Source organism: Oratosquilla oratoria, chromosome 9, assembly GCF_046742065.1.
Source record: "Oratosquilla oratoria isolate Oo_2021 chromosome 9, ASM4674206v1, whole genome shotgun sequence".
Taxonomy (NCBI): Eukaryota; Metazoa; Arthropoda; class Malacostraca; order Stomatopoda; family Squillidae; genus Oratosquilla; species Oratosquilla oratoria.
The window spans coordinates 77,590,164-77,606,014 of record NC_134785.1 but is presented as its reverse complement, the minus strand read 5'-3'; the positions used below and the strand labels follow the sequence as shown (position 1 = coordinate 77,606,014).

Genomic DNA, 15,851 nt, shown 5'->3' with positions numbered 1-15,851 from the left:
GTCTCTCCCCACGTCACCTAGTCCAGTAATATATACCAGTATGTTACACCGCTATAAAAGAGAGAGAGGGGGTGGGTGACATGATAGCAGTTTTCAAGGCGCCTCAGTGTTGGAAAAAAAACGAGGGCATGGGAAACAAAAAGTAGTTCGTTTGAAAGATATTAGTAAATACAAATGTACTGATTAATGGGACAATACGGAAGAAGAAACACTGCAGGTAGTAAACATAAACAAATTCAGATCCAAGTTTGAAGCAAAAAGACGAGACACTATGAGCATAATCCTTACCCTGTAGATTACAGTCTCTTAACTACACATAGTATGTGTGAAGCTTTGCATGAAAGTGTGGGTGAGCGTTGATGACATTTCCAAGTTTGTTGTTGCAGGGTTTGGCCCATTTTCTTTTTATTTCATCCCTTTTTTCAGTCCAATCTTTGTTTAGTAAGTTTTGAACTCTTTAAATGATAACTGAGTACATTATGTTTGTATGTAGACGTGTATGTTTGTGAGGTCGGCTCAACACCTCCACCCAGGGGTTTATGAGTCGCTGTTTATGATCAGGAAAAAACAATTCACTTCTAATTCATTAGGGATCAATACAGATGATTATGTGTGTGTGTGTGTGTATGTGTACTGTTTGCAGATTTGATACGCCCACTTGTACAAGCCAGGCCTATCGACCCGCTTGAAGACGTATGTCTGCATACAGCAGTAATGATGCAATCTCCAGACAGGGAAGAACCATGCACTACTGCAAACACAGGCAACTTCTGGTCTTCGCCACACCACTCCGAATGTCTACTCTATCTCCAGCTTGCTCCATTCCCTGCTCCCCACCTTCCCTTCCCCCTTCCCCGCCTACTCCCCCCTCCTATTCCCCTTTTCTTCTGCTTCCTCCTCCTGTCCCTCCTCTCCCTATTCTTCTTTTTCACCCCCTCCTCCTCTTTTTCCTTTTCTTCCTCCTACTCCTCTTCTTTTTTTCTCTTTCTCTTTTCTTCCTTCTCCTACTCTACCTTTTCTTCCTCTTTTTCCTTGTCATTTGTCTTTTCCCTCAGTTCATCTTTCTCCATCTCCCCCTCTTCCTTTTCTTCCTCTTTTTCCTCCTACTCCTCTTCTACCATCTCTTCCTCTTTTTCTTCCTCATTTATCTTTTGCTTGTTTTCATCTTTCTCTTTCTCATCCTTTCCTTACTACTCTTTTTCTTCATTATTCTTTCCCCTCTTGTTTCTTCCTCTTCCTCGTTTCCCTCCTTCTTCATTCTTTTCCTCTTTCTCATCTCTTTGAATCTTCCTCTCCTGTGTAACCGTCACTAACCATCACCAATCAAGCACGTGATCCACACACATGCATCATGGTACTCGCCTTTGACAAGAGCTTTAATCTTGCAGACTTCACAGAATTCCCAATTGCAAAACACCCACGTAATATCATAACAGGATGCTCCCAGTGTCACAACACTAATGTCACCAGACAGACCCATTGAAACCTTCTTCATACCTACCCCAATTACATTACCATAACACCATATCTAACCACACCCACCAACCATACAACTAAACCCTATATAACGGAACTAACACCTATGCAATTGTTAACTAACACGTCTCACATACAGCAACCCACCAACTCCTTTTATTATCGGACAGCTGTGCCGCCGAGGGAGGAGACTCCCCAGGTCACGTACCTGGCAGGAGGCAATGCCGAGGTCAAGGCCCGGCACGAGGAATGGTTAGGTCAAGGGCCTAGTTGTACAACCAATAATCGCCTGATCAGATTCTTAATAAAATGAAGAAATCACCATCAAGATATTTCTCGCCTGCATTAAGTCCCCTTTTATGTAGCAATCCCTGTTATACTGTTCCCCTTATTCCCTCTATATCTTCCTCCTCGTGTTCCATATCCTCTCGTTCCTCGTCCTCCTCTTCTTCCTCGTCATGAATTCATCTCACTTCACAGACCATCTCTTTGTCCTTCTCCCTACCCTCCCCTCCCCCCGCTCTCCACCCGTACCCACCGCTGTGGTGTACATGTACCCCATAAGCATGCTTGTAGGTGCAAGTTGATGCATAGTAGACTTTTGTGGCAGTCTGACGTGACTCAACGCTCGGAGGCTAGGATGGGTCACCCCAATTAAGTCGCGTCTGGTTAGGCGTGAGGTATATATACTACCTGCCCCGAGCGGGCAGCGCACAGATGTGCCAGCGACCAACTTCCTGCGCAGATGAGCCGAACGCTACAGTGTCTCCGATTGGAGGAGGAGCGCCTCATCTGGGATGGCAGGACAAGACCGGACCCCAGCGGACTGCCCTTTCATCCCATAGGGAGCTCACCAGAGCCAAGCGAGCAGGGCGAGACACAGCCACCGGTGCCGACGGGGTCACCTACACCATAGTGGCTCACGCAGGTCCAGCCGGTGAGTAAGGAATTTTAGGCCTGATCAACCACTCGTGGCTGATCGGCCACTTGCCGTCGGCATGGAAATCGGCGGACATCCAACCGATACCCAAGCCCAAAGACCCTTTCAAACTGCGGCCCATCTCCCTCCTCAGCTGCCTGGCCAAGACAGCAGAAAGTATTGTCCTCAACCGGCTTCATTGGCGACTGGAACCCCGTCACCCACACGTATTTGGGTTCAGCCAAGGTGTTGGCACCTCAGACAGCATCATGGATCTTAAACTACGTGGATAATCGGGCTGCCGTTGCCGTATTCCTCGACTTGCAGAGGGTCTTCGAGCTGGCGTGCCCCCTCGCGATCCTAGCAAGCCCTTGTCAGCAAGGGCATCCAAGGGCGGCTACAAGCTTGGATCGAGGGTTACAGGGGCGGCGTGCCAGGATCAAACTCCACACGTCATCCTACAAGACCTATGAGAACGGGACTCCACAAGGAGGGATCCTCAGCCCTGTTTTCTTCAACCTCCTGATAGAGCAGCTGGTTAGCCTACCATTCACGGCTGGCACAGTGCTCCTTAGCTCCGCCGACGACCTAGTCCTCGTCGTCACCGGACTAGGCAACCTGATCGCCAAAGCACAAGAGGCCCTCAACCTCCTGAGCGAGAGAAGCGAGGAGCTGGGACTGAAGATTTCAGCCGAAAAGTCCGAGGCCATGATGTTCAGGGCACCCGCACCAAACCGGCTTCTACACGTCCAGGACTTGAGGCTGAACTGGACGGAGGCCTACCAGTACCTCGGGGTATGGCTAGATCATAGGCTGACCTACTTGAGGGAGAGGACGCAAGCGAGGACCGCAGTGATGAGGGCTATGACAAGACTTGGGACAGGGATGTCCTGCGCCGTCTGCTACCTAGTCGACTACAGCGCGCCTGTTCTCGTCGCACTCAACGGCGGACTGCGGGAGAAGGTTGAAGTTATCCAGAACTAGGCCATGAGAACCATGTTGGGGACCAGCGCCTGTGTACTACAGAGCGAGACTCGGCTGGTTCCCCTCATCATCAGAATTCAACAAATCGTGGCCTGCAGGGTGGCCAAGATCCTCCTACAGGACAGCGAGACGGCATTGCACACCAGGCTTAGTATGATCTTACCGCACAATAGGAACCTCTTCACCGCTAACACCTGGATCTACAGAGTCGCCGGCGCAGCCAATAAGTTGCTACGAGCATCCTACCAACCCACCGAGGCATACCAAGAACCACCCCCGTGGGAGCAACCGCCTGTTGAGGTGACATACGTCTCTCCTTGCATCAAAGGCTGTGTTCTTTGGAGGAGCTACGACAGCTCGCCCTTGTGACCGTGGCACAGACCTGGGACCCTGGCAGCGCCGTGTACTTTACGGATGGATCCGTTGATCGCGGCAGAGGCACAACCGGGGCGGCAGTGGTCATAGGAGAGGAGGTACTCTCATGGAGGACATCTGACCATGCTCCACCTTCTAAACGGAAGTGGTCGCCATCCAGTACGCCCTCCGGCACGCCACCAACCGCCGTGAGGAAACGGTGATCATTCACACTGACTCCAGGGCCGCTCTACAGGTACTTCAGCAGGCACGACCCACCCAAGACATCGCCTTCATCACGACCACACTAAGTTTCATCCAGAGCCTGGCAACCGCGGGGAATCGGGTGAGACTCAACTGGATCCCCAGCCACGTTGGAATAAGGGGGAACAAGGATGCAGATGCGGCGACACGAGCAGCTTCAGCCCTCCCAGCTGTCAGCCATCATGTCCCAATGCCCTTTGGACAGATCAAGACACTGGTAAGACGCACCACAGCCCGTCATGCGCATCTGCATCACCGGCAGCTCGAGGCCACCAAGTACCAGGCTGCCTGGTATGCCCTGGCCACCGATTACCAAAGCCTCGAGAGCCCCAAAGATGTAAGGAGAGCAGAAGAAGTCGCGCTGCACCGTCTCTGGCTGGGCTATTGCTCCAGAGAGGAACCACGAGAGGACTTGGCCACTAAAGAGTGCAACCACTGTGGCCACCCCGCCCGCCACCCACTCGCCCACTACCTACTTCAGTGCCCTACCACTAACAGCTTGAGACAGACAGTCCCGCAGCTCGGGGAGGCCCAACCTTACATCAGCGAGGCAACTAGAGCAGCGAAACTCCTCCGTACAGCGCAACGGCACTTGAGCACACTGCTGAGGGCAGTGCGAGCTGTTCCACCACCTCGATAGACCACGCGAGGAAATCAGCGCCCCTGGGTAGCGTCCCATAGCCGCCCAAAACAGCGCCGGGCTCCATAGCTCGCATAAAAATAAATGAATAAATAAATAAAATAATCATCATCAGCTAGCAGCGCAGTCAGATTCGGACAATTCAGTCAGTCAGTCTGACCTGTACTGTAGCTCGTCGCTAGGCCTTCGCGGTAGGGACCACACCACGACCGCCCTTAGTCTGACGCACACGTATCTGATGGAATAATCTACACAAGCCAAACCGCGCATTACTCTCCCTATGTCACCATTGGCCCAGGTAACATACACCCGTATGTTATACTTCCACGTACCGCGGGTGGTCACTCCTGATCTTGTCGGTCTCTTTAAAAAAAAAAGTCCATTTGTCCATTACTTTTTAACAAAGATTTTTTTTTTTGTGTGTGTGTGTGGTATTCGTAGTATCGGTTAATGTCATTATTCATGTTAGAATGTTGGATTTTTATTGTATTTACATTTATATTTATATATATATATATATATTATATATATATATATATAATATATATTTATATATTATATATATATATTTTATATATATATATATATTATATATAATATATATATTATATTTAATATATATATATATATATGTGTGTGTGTGTGTGTGTGTGTGTGTGTGTGTGTGTGTGTGTGTGTGTTGAGACATTCTCACAGGTTGACGAAATGGGAGTAGGAAGAACAGGAGTCTTAGTCTGAGTTTATTCCTGACTAGTTCAGTAGAAATGCTTTTTCCTTTGAAAACTCAAATCTGCGAAACTAGTAAGGAATAAACTTAGACAAAGACTCCTGTGCTTCCTACTAACGTCAACCTGTCAGAATGTCTCAGCAAACACACACACACACACACACACACACACACACACACACACACACACACACACACACACACACACACACACACACACACACGACTTGATGGCGTAGTGGTAGCATTCGCGGTCGCCACTACGGCGGTCCGGGTTCGAATCCCACCCAGGGCTGAAATAATTTCAGTACCGCTGCGCTGCGAGTTGTTACTGAGCTCTCTTCGGGGAGAAAAATAGCTATCGATCACGAGTCCAACACGTGATCCAAGACCACGGTGAATCACACACACACACACACACACACACACACACACACACACACACACACACACACACACACACACACACACACACACAACAGTCAACATTACTTGGGAGATACGTTGTTATGTATGCTGCCATCATGTTTGTTTTCTTGCCTTCCGCTATAGTTATTGTTTACATTTGTTTGTCTAGCATAGTGTGGTATTATCTCTAGGATCTTCAATTTTTGGGACACTTATAGGGTGAGCGAGTATGGGGTGCTTTTGCTGAGTAAAATCGTCTGTTATTATTGTTGACAGGTTCAGGTCATGACCGGATTTTAATTGATTAATTCATTTATCTATTTTTGCTCCTGCTGCTGCAGTTATCGCTACCTTCCTCTGTCTCCCCCCCTCTCTCTCTCTTTCTCTGTCTGTCTCCCCTCTCTCTCTCTCTCTCTCTCTCTCTCTCTCTCTCTCTCTCTCTCTCTCTCTCTCTCTCTCTCTCTCTCTCTCTCTCTCTCTCTCTCTCTCTCTCTCAATCTCTCTCACTCATTCTCATTCTGTTTAACAGTCTCCCCCCTCTGTCTCTCTATCTCTCTCTGTTTCTGTTTATCTCTTCTCTATTTCACGAAATAAGTCTACAATCAACACTTCCTTTTCCATCTCTCAGTAAGTGTGAGGGGTAACAGTAACGGTGACGCCATAGTGGTTTTCCCCAGAATAGGCTAGCAATCACAACGACAGCAACCCGTTCGCTTGCCCAACAACAACAACAACGGCCAAGAGTTCCGGGAAAGATGCACGGCTGAGTCGTAATCATTGTGGAAGTTCTTCAAGAAAGCAGAAGAATCACTGGACCATCTTAACTCTTACGACAGATTAGAGAAGGAGAGAGAGGGAAGTGAGAGAGAGAGAGAGAAGGGGGGCAGAGAGAGAAAGGGAGAGATAAAGGAGAGAGAGATTGAGGGTGGGGAGGTAGAGTGAGATAGAAAGTGGAGGGAGAGAGAGAGAAAGAGAGCGGTGAGGGGTCGAGTAGAAAGGGAGGGAAGTGGGACGAAAAAAAAAGTATTTTGATGCCACTAACCAGCCATTGTATCCACGGGGATTATTGCATCGAAGAGATGGACTCGTGGACTTCCTAAAAGAGAGAATTAAGGAGAGGGAAGCAGAGAGGAAAGAGAGAGAGAGATAGAGTAGATGTTACAGTCGGTCAACATTCTTCTTTGAGTCAAGATTAATCTCCATTTATAAAAGAATCCTGAGTTGATCTGGTCCGTAGGGGTATCGTACACTTCTCCCTTAGGCGTTGATTGCATGTGAGAGAGAGGGGGTTGTTCCTATGATAGTTCTTCTCTCAGATTTAGGATTTTTTGTCTCATGCTTACTGCTGGGGCATATTAAGTACCAGGTGTGTGTGTGTGTGCGTGTGGTGTGTGTGTGTGTGTGTGTGTGTGTGTGTGGCCAGAAGAGAGAAAAAATATTAAATATCATTACTCGCGGCTGCCCTCAAATTCTCCACAACTCCAGTTTTCTCCTTGTTCTTTTTTTTTCTTCTTTTTTTCTTCTTCCTCTTCATTTACTTCTTGTTTCTCATTATTTTCTTTCTCTGTTTTTTTCTTCTTCATTTTCTTCTTTTCCCCCTCTATTTCTTCTTTCTCTTCTTCTTTTATTCTTTCTCTTCTTTTATTCTTTCTCTTGTTCTTCTTCCTCTTCTTTTTCTCTTGTTCTTCTTCCTCTTCTTTCTCTTGTTCTTCTTCCTCGTCTTTCTCTTCTTCTTGTTCTTCTTGTTCTTGTTCTTGTTGTTGTTGTTCTTCTTCTTCGGCCGCTCTCCACAGATGGATATGTCAGTGGTTGCTGGCCGGAACTGTGTGACTCAGGCACAGAGCTGGACGGTGATTTCTCTCATTTCATTCGTGTAACCAGGACGAGATTTTTCTTTTTCTTCATATGGTTCATTACAATAATGGTCCCCAGGTTTTGGAGTTGTCGTGTACTGTTAGGTTTGCCAATACCATATGACATGGTGCCTAAGAGATAAAGGCTCCAGGTGCTGATATAGCCCACAACCTAAGCCATCACCTTTGCCTAGTGTGTTCGGGCAGTCAAGACACCAATGGCCACCAGAACTGGCGTCATACTGTCTACTTACGGATTGTAAATTAGTCACTTTTCACATTTTCCAGCTCCATTACATTATTTATTTATCTTTGTCATGAAGCAGTTTCATTACGTATATCATTGTACGAAATCATGGCCATTTTTTGACGTCATATTTTCATTGTTTTAACGTGTTTTCCAATTTGATGACGTATCGAGTCTTATGACGCAGTCTCCTATTTGATGGTGTCATGTCGCCAGTGTTAATATATATATGTGTGTGTGTGTGTGTGTGTGTGTGTGTGTGTGTGTGTGTGTGTGTTAGGAATATAACATTTATATTCAGTGATTTAGAATATTGCTATAAATTTGGAAAATTAAAAATGCGTAATAATTTTCGGGACATGATAAAGCCTATAAAGACAACAGTTATAATGTAAGCTAAATCAGGTCATTTGGCGTATGACAGAATTAAATAACTAAATAATATTCTACCCTGTTGATTTAGATTTGTATATATTTTTCTCTGAATGTTGGCAAGCGATTTTATTTCAGGATAGAATGTGATAAAAAAAAATTAGTAGGTCGGTTCCCGCCAAGAGTACAGCCTCAAAATTAGTTTTGAAAACATACAGAATGCACAGAAACTTCTCATAAGTTCGTAAAGTAGGTATTTAGATTATTAGTAAGGACTTTAAAATCGCTAAGAAACCCGCAATAATTATTTAGAAACCTTGGGTAGTCCGTGGAAGTGCGTGGTAATGTGCAAGGGGAGGTGGAAGGGGGAAGATAGAGGGAGGGAGGGCGAGGTGGCAGGTAAGCGAACGCAGGACCTCGGCCGAGTTCCGGCATGACGTCATCGCTACGTCACTGTTGTTGTCCTCTCATTGCCGCCTTCTTGGAGACGCGTGGCCCCCTTTCTCTCCTCCTACACCTCCTCCTTCTACTCCTCTCCCCCTTCCTCCTTCTCCCCATTAATGTGAGCAAATGTCGAAGGAACTGGATCGGAGAGGAATAGGTGGGTGACGGGGTTTGGACTTTGGATGCCCATTTTTTTTTCTTCTTCTTCTTTCTTTCTTACAAACGTTGCCGGTGAGTTGGCCCAAACTTTTTCCTTCTTTCTTTCTTTCTTTGTTATTTCTTCAGTTGTGGGAAAGACGCATTAGGAGAGTGTTTTATTCTTTATTTATTCATTTCTTGAAAGTGCAGGAAACGCGAAGGAATACCTGACCAGCAGTGACAGGATGTCGCATCTTGATCTCCTACCACAACAGGAGGATCGAATTCGCCATTTTACCTGTCGTTCTGCTGTCATGAAATCTATACTGACCCATGAAACATTTCTTGCGTCCAGCTTTCAACCCTCTCTGTCTATCCATTTATCTAATTATTTATGTATTTATCTATTTATGTCTCAGTGAAACACGTTTAGGTACGGGTTCAAGTGGAGAGGACGATGTTTTGCACCTGTCGCTTGCACGAACCTGGGCTGAGACCTGGACTGCATCGTTATGAAAGCTTGCAAGGTCAACAGTGCAAATCACTTGTGCGTGTGGGTGTCTATGAGTATAGGCGTTTGTATGCGTGTATATATTCTTACCTATTTTATGTTTTACAAGAGGTTACGCAATGCTCGTGAAGTCCCACCAGACGATTGGATTAGTCTCATGATTTGGTTCCCATATTTTTATTTATTTATTTATATTTAAATCGGCGTATTACGAAAGTTTACCATTTTCGCTGACCCACCGTACTATTTGGAAAGTTTGTTTATTGTATATATATATATATATATATATATATATATATATATATATATATATATATATATATATATACACACACACATTTTTTCTTGGAGGCTTTAAATATTCGTCCATTTTTGTTCTCTAGTTTGGGGTGTTTTTGTATGTTAAGCTACAATCTCTGATGTATTTACACACTGCCTTCATAATTTGTATCACTCTTCGTCCCAATCATATAAATCCCACCTTTTCCAGTCTATTCTTGTTAAACAAGAAAGCACTGCGCGTGCGCATTTCAAACCGGGAATCCCAATCTAGGTTGACATAAGTTCCCGAAAAAAACGAGGAAAAATATGACTGAAGGCAAACATACGTGGGCTTCCATGGCTACGTAGACATGAAATGTCCAACCATTCATGCTATGAGTGGAGACCCGTGTTTGGAACTGTCTGGAGACTGGGCGAGTGTGGGGATTTGTTGAATTCTAATTGTTGTTGAAGAAAGAATATATTATATTCAAAAAAGAAAAGAAAATACATCCTATCAGGTGATAGTCCTGTTGGGTTAAGTAAGATTTTAATAAAATCGCTTAACGACAAGAACAGATTGAACAGATATCCACGTCATCCACTAAGAATGAAATTATATTACTTTAACCATGATAAAATCTTCAGAGTGTGCCATTCTTTCGAAGATTAAATTAATTTAAAATACAGATTCCACGGTATAGAGCGAGACTACCGGGATTCCAAAGCGAGTATTTGTAAGAACACCAAGGATAGACAATACAAATGCATCGGGTACCAGGTACGTGGGGCAGATAGCTTGCCCAGAAGATGAGTAATCGTTGTCACTTCTTGGAATTTTTCTTCCTGTGGTTGAGGACGCCTGCTCGCTCCTTCCTCACCTCCCACCTCCCCCTTTCTCCTCCTCCTCCTCCTCCTCCACCTCCCGTCCTCCAGCACCTGCACCTGTGGAACGGGTGGCCTAGTAAAGTACTTGATCGGTTTTCTTTGGTCTAGTGACTATAGAACTTGACTGTTGTTCTTCAGGGCGTGAGTTGGGACCTTGATATTCTTCGAGGTCTTCAAGAAATTGATCATCCTCCTCCGCCCCCTCCTCCTCCTCCTCCTCCTGCCCTCCATACTCCCCAAGAATAGCGTGTCCTTTAGCCACCATCTCCATCACTTGATTCATTATCATTACCATCATCATCCATTCAGGTCACTACCAAAGACAACTTCAAACACCATTCAGTTCACCACAACTTTCTCTCTCTCTCTCTCTCTCTCTCTCTCTCTCAAACACACACACACACACACACACACACTCTTTGTTCTGTTGCGTCACGGCCATTTTCTGGGAAGAGGGTATTTGCCATGTACGAGTTCTCAAAGTTCTTGTCTCTCTCACCTGTATGGCTTCGCTTCCTTGAAGGCGTTATCACACTGGGCAAAATTTCCTCCGACTGTTGGAGCAGAGAAAAATAATTCTCCTCCAGCATATCATATGACATTACACGAAAATTGTTGAGAAAACTGAATAGTCTGCCATAGTGATTTTACGGCTGGAAAAGGGCTGAAGGTGAGCGGTACCGCAGATTAATTGGAGGTTGAAGGAAAAATAGCCCAGTGCGATAATGACTTAACTCATTCGACCGTGTGATGAATTTTCACCAATCTTAACATAAAGCCAGACGATTTCAGTTACCAGCTGAGACGTGAGAGAGAGAGAAGGTAAACACTGGGAATAATGGAATTTTGATCAAATCAAGAGCTTCTTTGACGGACTGTACGTTAAGTGCTGAATGTGGTTTGTGGTTTCCACTCTTGAAATTCCACGTTCCGCATTCTGCTTCGGTGGAACTTCCACCTGCTGGGTTCCTGTTTCGCCAAATTACCGTTTCGCCTAATTCCTTTTTGACAAATTACCGTTTCACACAAATAATATTTGCCAAATTCCTGTTTTGCCAAATCTTCGGTTCGCCAAATTAATTTTTGCCAAATTCACATAAATTTAGTTTGGTAAGGAAGTTAGGCGAAATGGGAATTTGGTAGGCAAGGAAGTTAGGCGAAATGGGAATTTGGTAAAATTTCGCCAAAATTCAATTTTGGCAAAATTTGAATTATTTGCTTTTGGCGAAGACCTACGAAGACGCAGTTGGGGGTGAGTGTGATCTTGAGGATGACTTCAAATCGGTATCTGGACTTTATGCTCACACTTGAACCCAAATACTGAAAGACCACCTGGACGGGGATGCACAATCACGAGCCAAAGTTTCGACCCACCCTGATTTTTTCATGATACAGAATTCAAATTCTTTGTTTGACATTTTTTTTACTTACTCAATAAAATGGCCTAACTGAAGGCTAAATACTATAAACAAAAATATATCTCGTACTTGACCAGGGCCTTGCGCAGATTTTATAGGGAGGGGGCAATATTATTTATTTATTTATTTGTACGTATTTAAGTATATTAAACGTATGTGGTTAATGACATAGGGTAATCAAGATACCTTAGATTGGCCGCAGAAGCATATATTTACATTATCTGTGCGTGTACATGTGTGCGAGCATGTGCGCATCAGATTAATCAGGACGGCCAAAGAAAATTATTCGTTCACCTCTGAAATGGTGACTTTAATGGCAATGTGTAATTTACAACCAAATAGAGAATCAGTATGTACTGAAATTGCTTACTCGCAGTCGAAAATTTATCATACACTGATATTCTATAACTTAAAAAAATCAACTAAATAATACTTGATGACTGGCAACTGTCCCCTCCCCCTCCGACCCCCATGTACTCAGCAATAAAAGAAAATCATATTGACGTTGTTAGAACTTAACGTAGGTTAAAATTTTTACACATGACTACCTCTCGACATGGGATGGACATTTCCTAACTTTTGTTCCACTTTGTCCGCGTTTCATTCTATTGCGTAAATGACACACTTGTGTCCTTGTTACTTTGAGGGTGGAATACGTGAAAGTAGCCTACTTTTTCTGTCTTTTCTCCTGTTGTAGTTTTGTAAACATTTCACAGTGATGTGGTGGAAGCCCTGCATAATATATATATATATATATATATATATATATATATATATATATATATATATATATATATATATATATATATACATATATGCGTGTGTGTGTATTGCTTTCTAATCGGAAATACAGTCAAGGTGAAAGATTGGAATGTCGGCATGTTGTATATTTACGCTTTACTTTGTCGACTGTCTTCACTGTAGTTGAGTGAAATCTGTGAGACGAATTGTGGTGCAATGCCTCACTGAAGTGTCAAGGAAATCAAACAAACATTAAAAGAGTTTGGTTCTATTTCTATGGTCTTTTCCGTGTTGTATCGTATGGTATAAGTATCCAATGTTCACCAGTGGTTTCCGTTTGCCCAGGCTCTTGAAGGACTTGAGGCCAAATTGAAAGCTTCAGCGGTGAGTGAGCGAACGCCCTCTGTCGGATATTTCTTGAACTTTGATTGCGAAGTCTTACGACATTTATGGGTCCTACTCACAAGGCGTCCGTAGGAATTTTTGTAGGAGAGGTGGGATGGGGCAAAATTAAAGACATCATACATATATCGTATAGGATTATATCAAGATAATTTAAATTGTCCGCATATATTTACATTACCTACATGAATTACATGTTGACATTCATCAATTCACAACAAGGTGAAAATATCAATTAGCTCACACCACTCAGTCATCATTGAACAAGATGGTGACTTTAGTAGCCATGTAATTTACCATGAAGTATGATATCAATATATACTTAAAATGTAGACTCACAGTCGAAAATGTATCATACACTAACATTATAACAATTAAAAGATTAACGAAATTATACGTTACAACTGGCAAATTTTCAAACACACTCTGGGGGTCTAAGGAGACGGGGGCAGCTCCCCTCCCCCCCATGACTGTGTCCACCACCTTTTGACACTCTTGTCATTTTCCTTCTGGCACTGACGCTCACTTTGGCTTGCAGGTTTCTGGTGCGAGATGCTGGGCGTTGGCGACTTCTACTACGAACTCGGCGTCCAGATCGTGGAGGAGTGCGTGGCCACCAGCCACCGGAACGGCGGAGTCATTTCGGTGTCGGAGATGCTTCGGAGACTGAACAAGCGGCGACGCCAAGACCAGCTCATATCGGCGTGAGTAACGGGTAACACACACACACACAAACAAACACACACACACACACACACACACACACACACACACACACACACACACACACACACACACACACACACACACACACAAACAAACACACACACACACACACACACACACACACACACACACACACACACACACACACACACACACACACACACACACACACACACACAAAATAGAGAGGATTTGATTAAATGGGATAGTAGAAATACAAGAGGACACTTAAAGAAAATCAAGAAAGACAGTTATAGAAGAGATCTGAAAAAGAACAGCTTTCCCCACAGAGTAATAGACATTTGGAACAAGTTAGATGAGAAAGTGGTGTGTGCTAAAACAATACACGAATTTAAAAACAGTCTAGATGAAATGAGATATGAAGACGGGACATCACGAGCATAGCTCCCCTTCCTGTAAAATACAACTAGGTAAATACACACACACCTACACCTACACCTACCTACATCTCGTGGCACAGTGGTTAGAGTTCTCGCCTGCCACGACGGCGGTCCGAGTTCGAATCGCGCCCAGGGGCTGAAATATTTTCAGTATTGCTACACTGCGAGTTTTTACTCCAACTCGCGTGGGCGGGGAGTTGGGTGTGTGTGTGCGTATAAGGTCACAGTATTACCCATAGATCGGTCATACGAGCTCTGAGCTCTCATCAGGGAGGTTAATAACTGTCGATCACGAATCCAAAAACGTGATCCAAGACCATGGTGAATCACACATAGAAGGGACCCAGTGAGTGTTGCTCCTGTCCTGTATACTACAAGTAGATAAATACATACATACATACACCAAGGACCTTTTCCCCCTTACAAGGTAGGTAGCCAAACTCAAAGGCATAAATCCACTCCCACACATTTCATCCTAACATACTCCACTCCCATTCACCACCCCTCCCTAAATACAATTAAACACACACTGTGCTTCGAGTCTTTCCTCCAACTCTCGTGGGGGGGGGGGGGAGTTTGGGGTGTGTGTGCATGCAAGGTCACAGCATTATCCATAGATCGTTCATACGAGCTCAGCTCTCTTCTGGGAAGGGAAATAGCTGTCAACCACGAGTCCAACACACGACCCAAAGACCATGTTGAATCACACACACACATATATGAGCTCTGAGCTTTCTTCTGGGAGGGAAATAGCTATCGATCACGAGTCCAACATGGGATTCAAGACTGGTGAATCACATGCACAATTAGGTTGTAAATATTGTCGCCATTTTGTCTCTGCATTCCTCAGATACCTAGTTGGAGATCGTGTCTTATATGCAACCATTCCACAGGGGACACTGAGCACTTCATCCTGCACTGCTCCACACTCTCAGTCCCTAGACAACAACACACTATTTCTTCCATGGGTTACCAATGGGCTTCTCTGATGGCCGTAGGTCTCCTACAAGAGAGACCTGGGGCAATGGATTACAGATTCTGCCAGACTGAGGTGCATTCCTCACATCTGTCTTGAGTAGTTTATGAATTTCCTTCACTTCCATGTTTAAATCTTTCTCAAAATAATTTTTTTTTTCCCCTAACAATAAAATATTGTTCATTATTTCACCTTGTATTAGTGCATCTTCAGAGACTTCTACTTTTAAATTGGTGATTCTCGTTTTGTGGTTCTTTGGTGGTTCTGCAAGATGGACATCAGAGAAAATCGTCTATTTGCTCCATGTTCAAAATCCAGCAACACCCAAACCACCATATGTTGTTGCAGTCCCATGGGGCTGACACTTGGTCTCTTTAGTTAAATTTGTATTTCCTCCACTTTCTCACATAAGGAGAACTAATCTTTTTACAAAGTTTCTTCCCGTCATCAGATTCTTTTGTATTAATTTCTTTCAACTTTCCTGTGTTTGTTCTCCATTTATTCTGTCGCATCTTTTTCTTATGTAGTTGCACCTTCTGTTGAACCAATCCTTTTATTTATTAATATCGTTATTTTTTCCATCTCTCGTTGACCCCTGGCACAAATTTTTCCATGCTCTGATTGTTAAATTCATGTTTCTTTTCTTTTCAGTCTTGTATGACTGATTTTGTATTTTTTTCTTACCCAGATATTCAAAGTTT

At 44.1% G+C, this 15,851-nt stretch overlaps 1 protein-coding gene across 1 annotated transcript in view; it reads left to right on the top strand.

Annotated features, from left to right (window-relative positions):
- The window catches only part of lsn (vacuolar-sorting protein SNF8), an 84,112-nt gene that overhangs the window by 53,882 nt on the left and 14,379 nt on the right, over window positions 1-15,851 (top strand). The window contains exon 4 of the mRNA XM_076191016.1: window positions 13,586-13,751. Coding sequence (XP_076047131.1) covers window positions 13,586-13,751 — 166 coding nt within the window. The remainder of the gene's footprint in view (window positions 1-13,585; window positions 13,752-15,851) is intronic.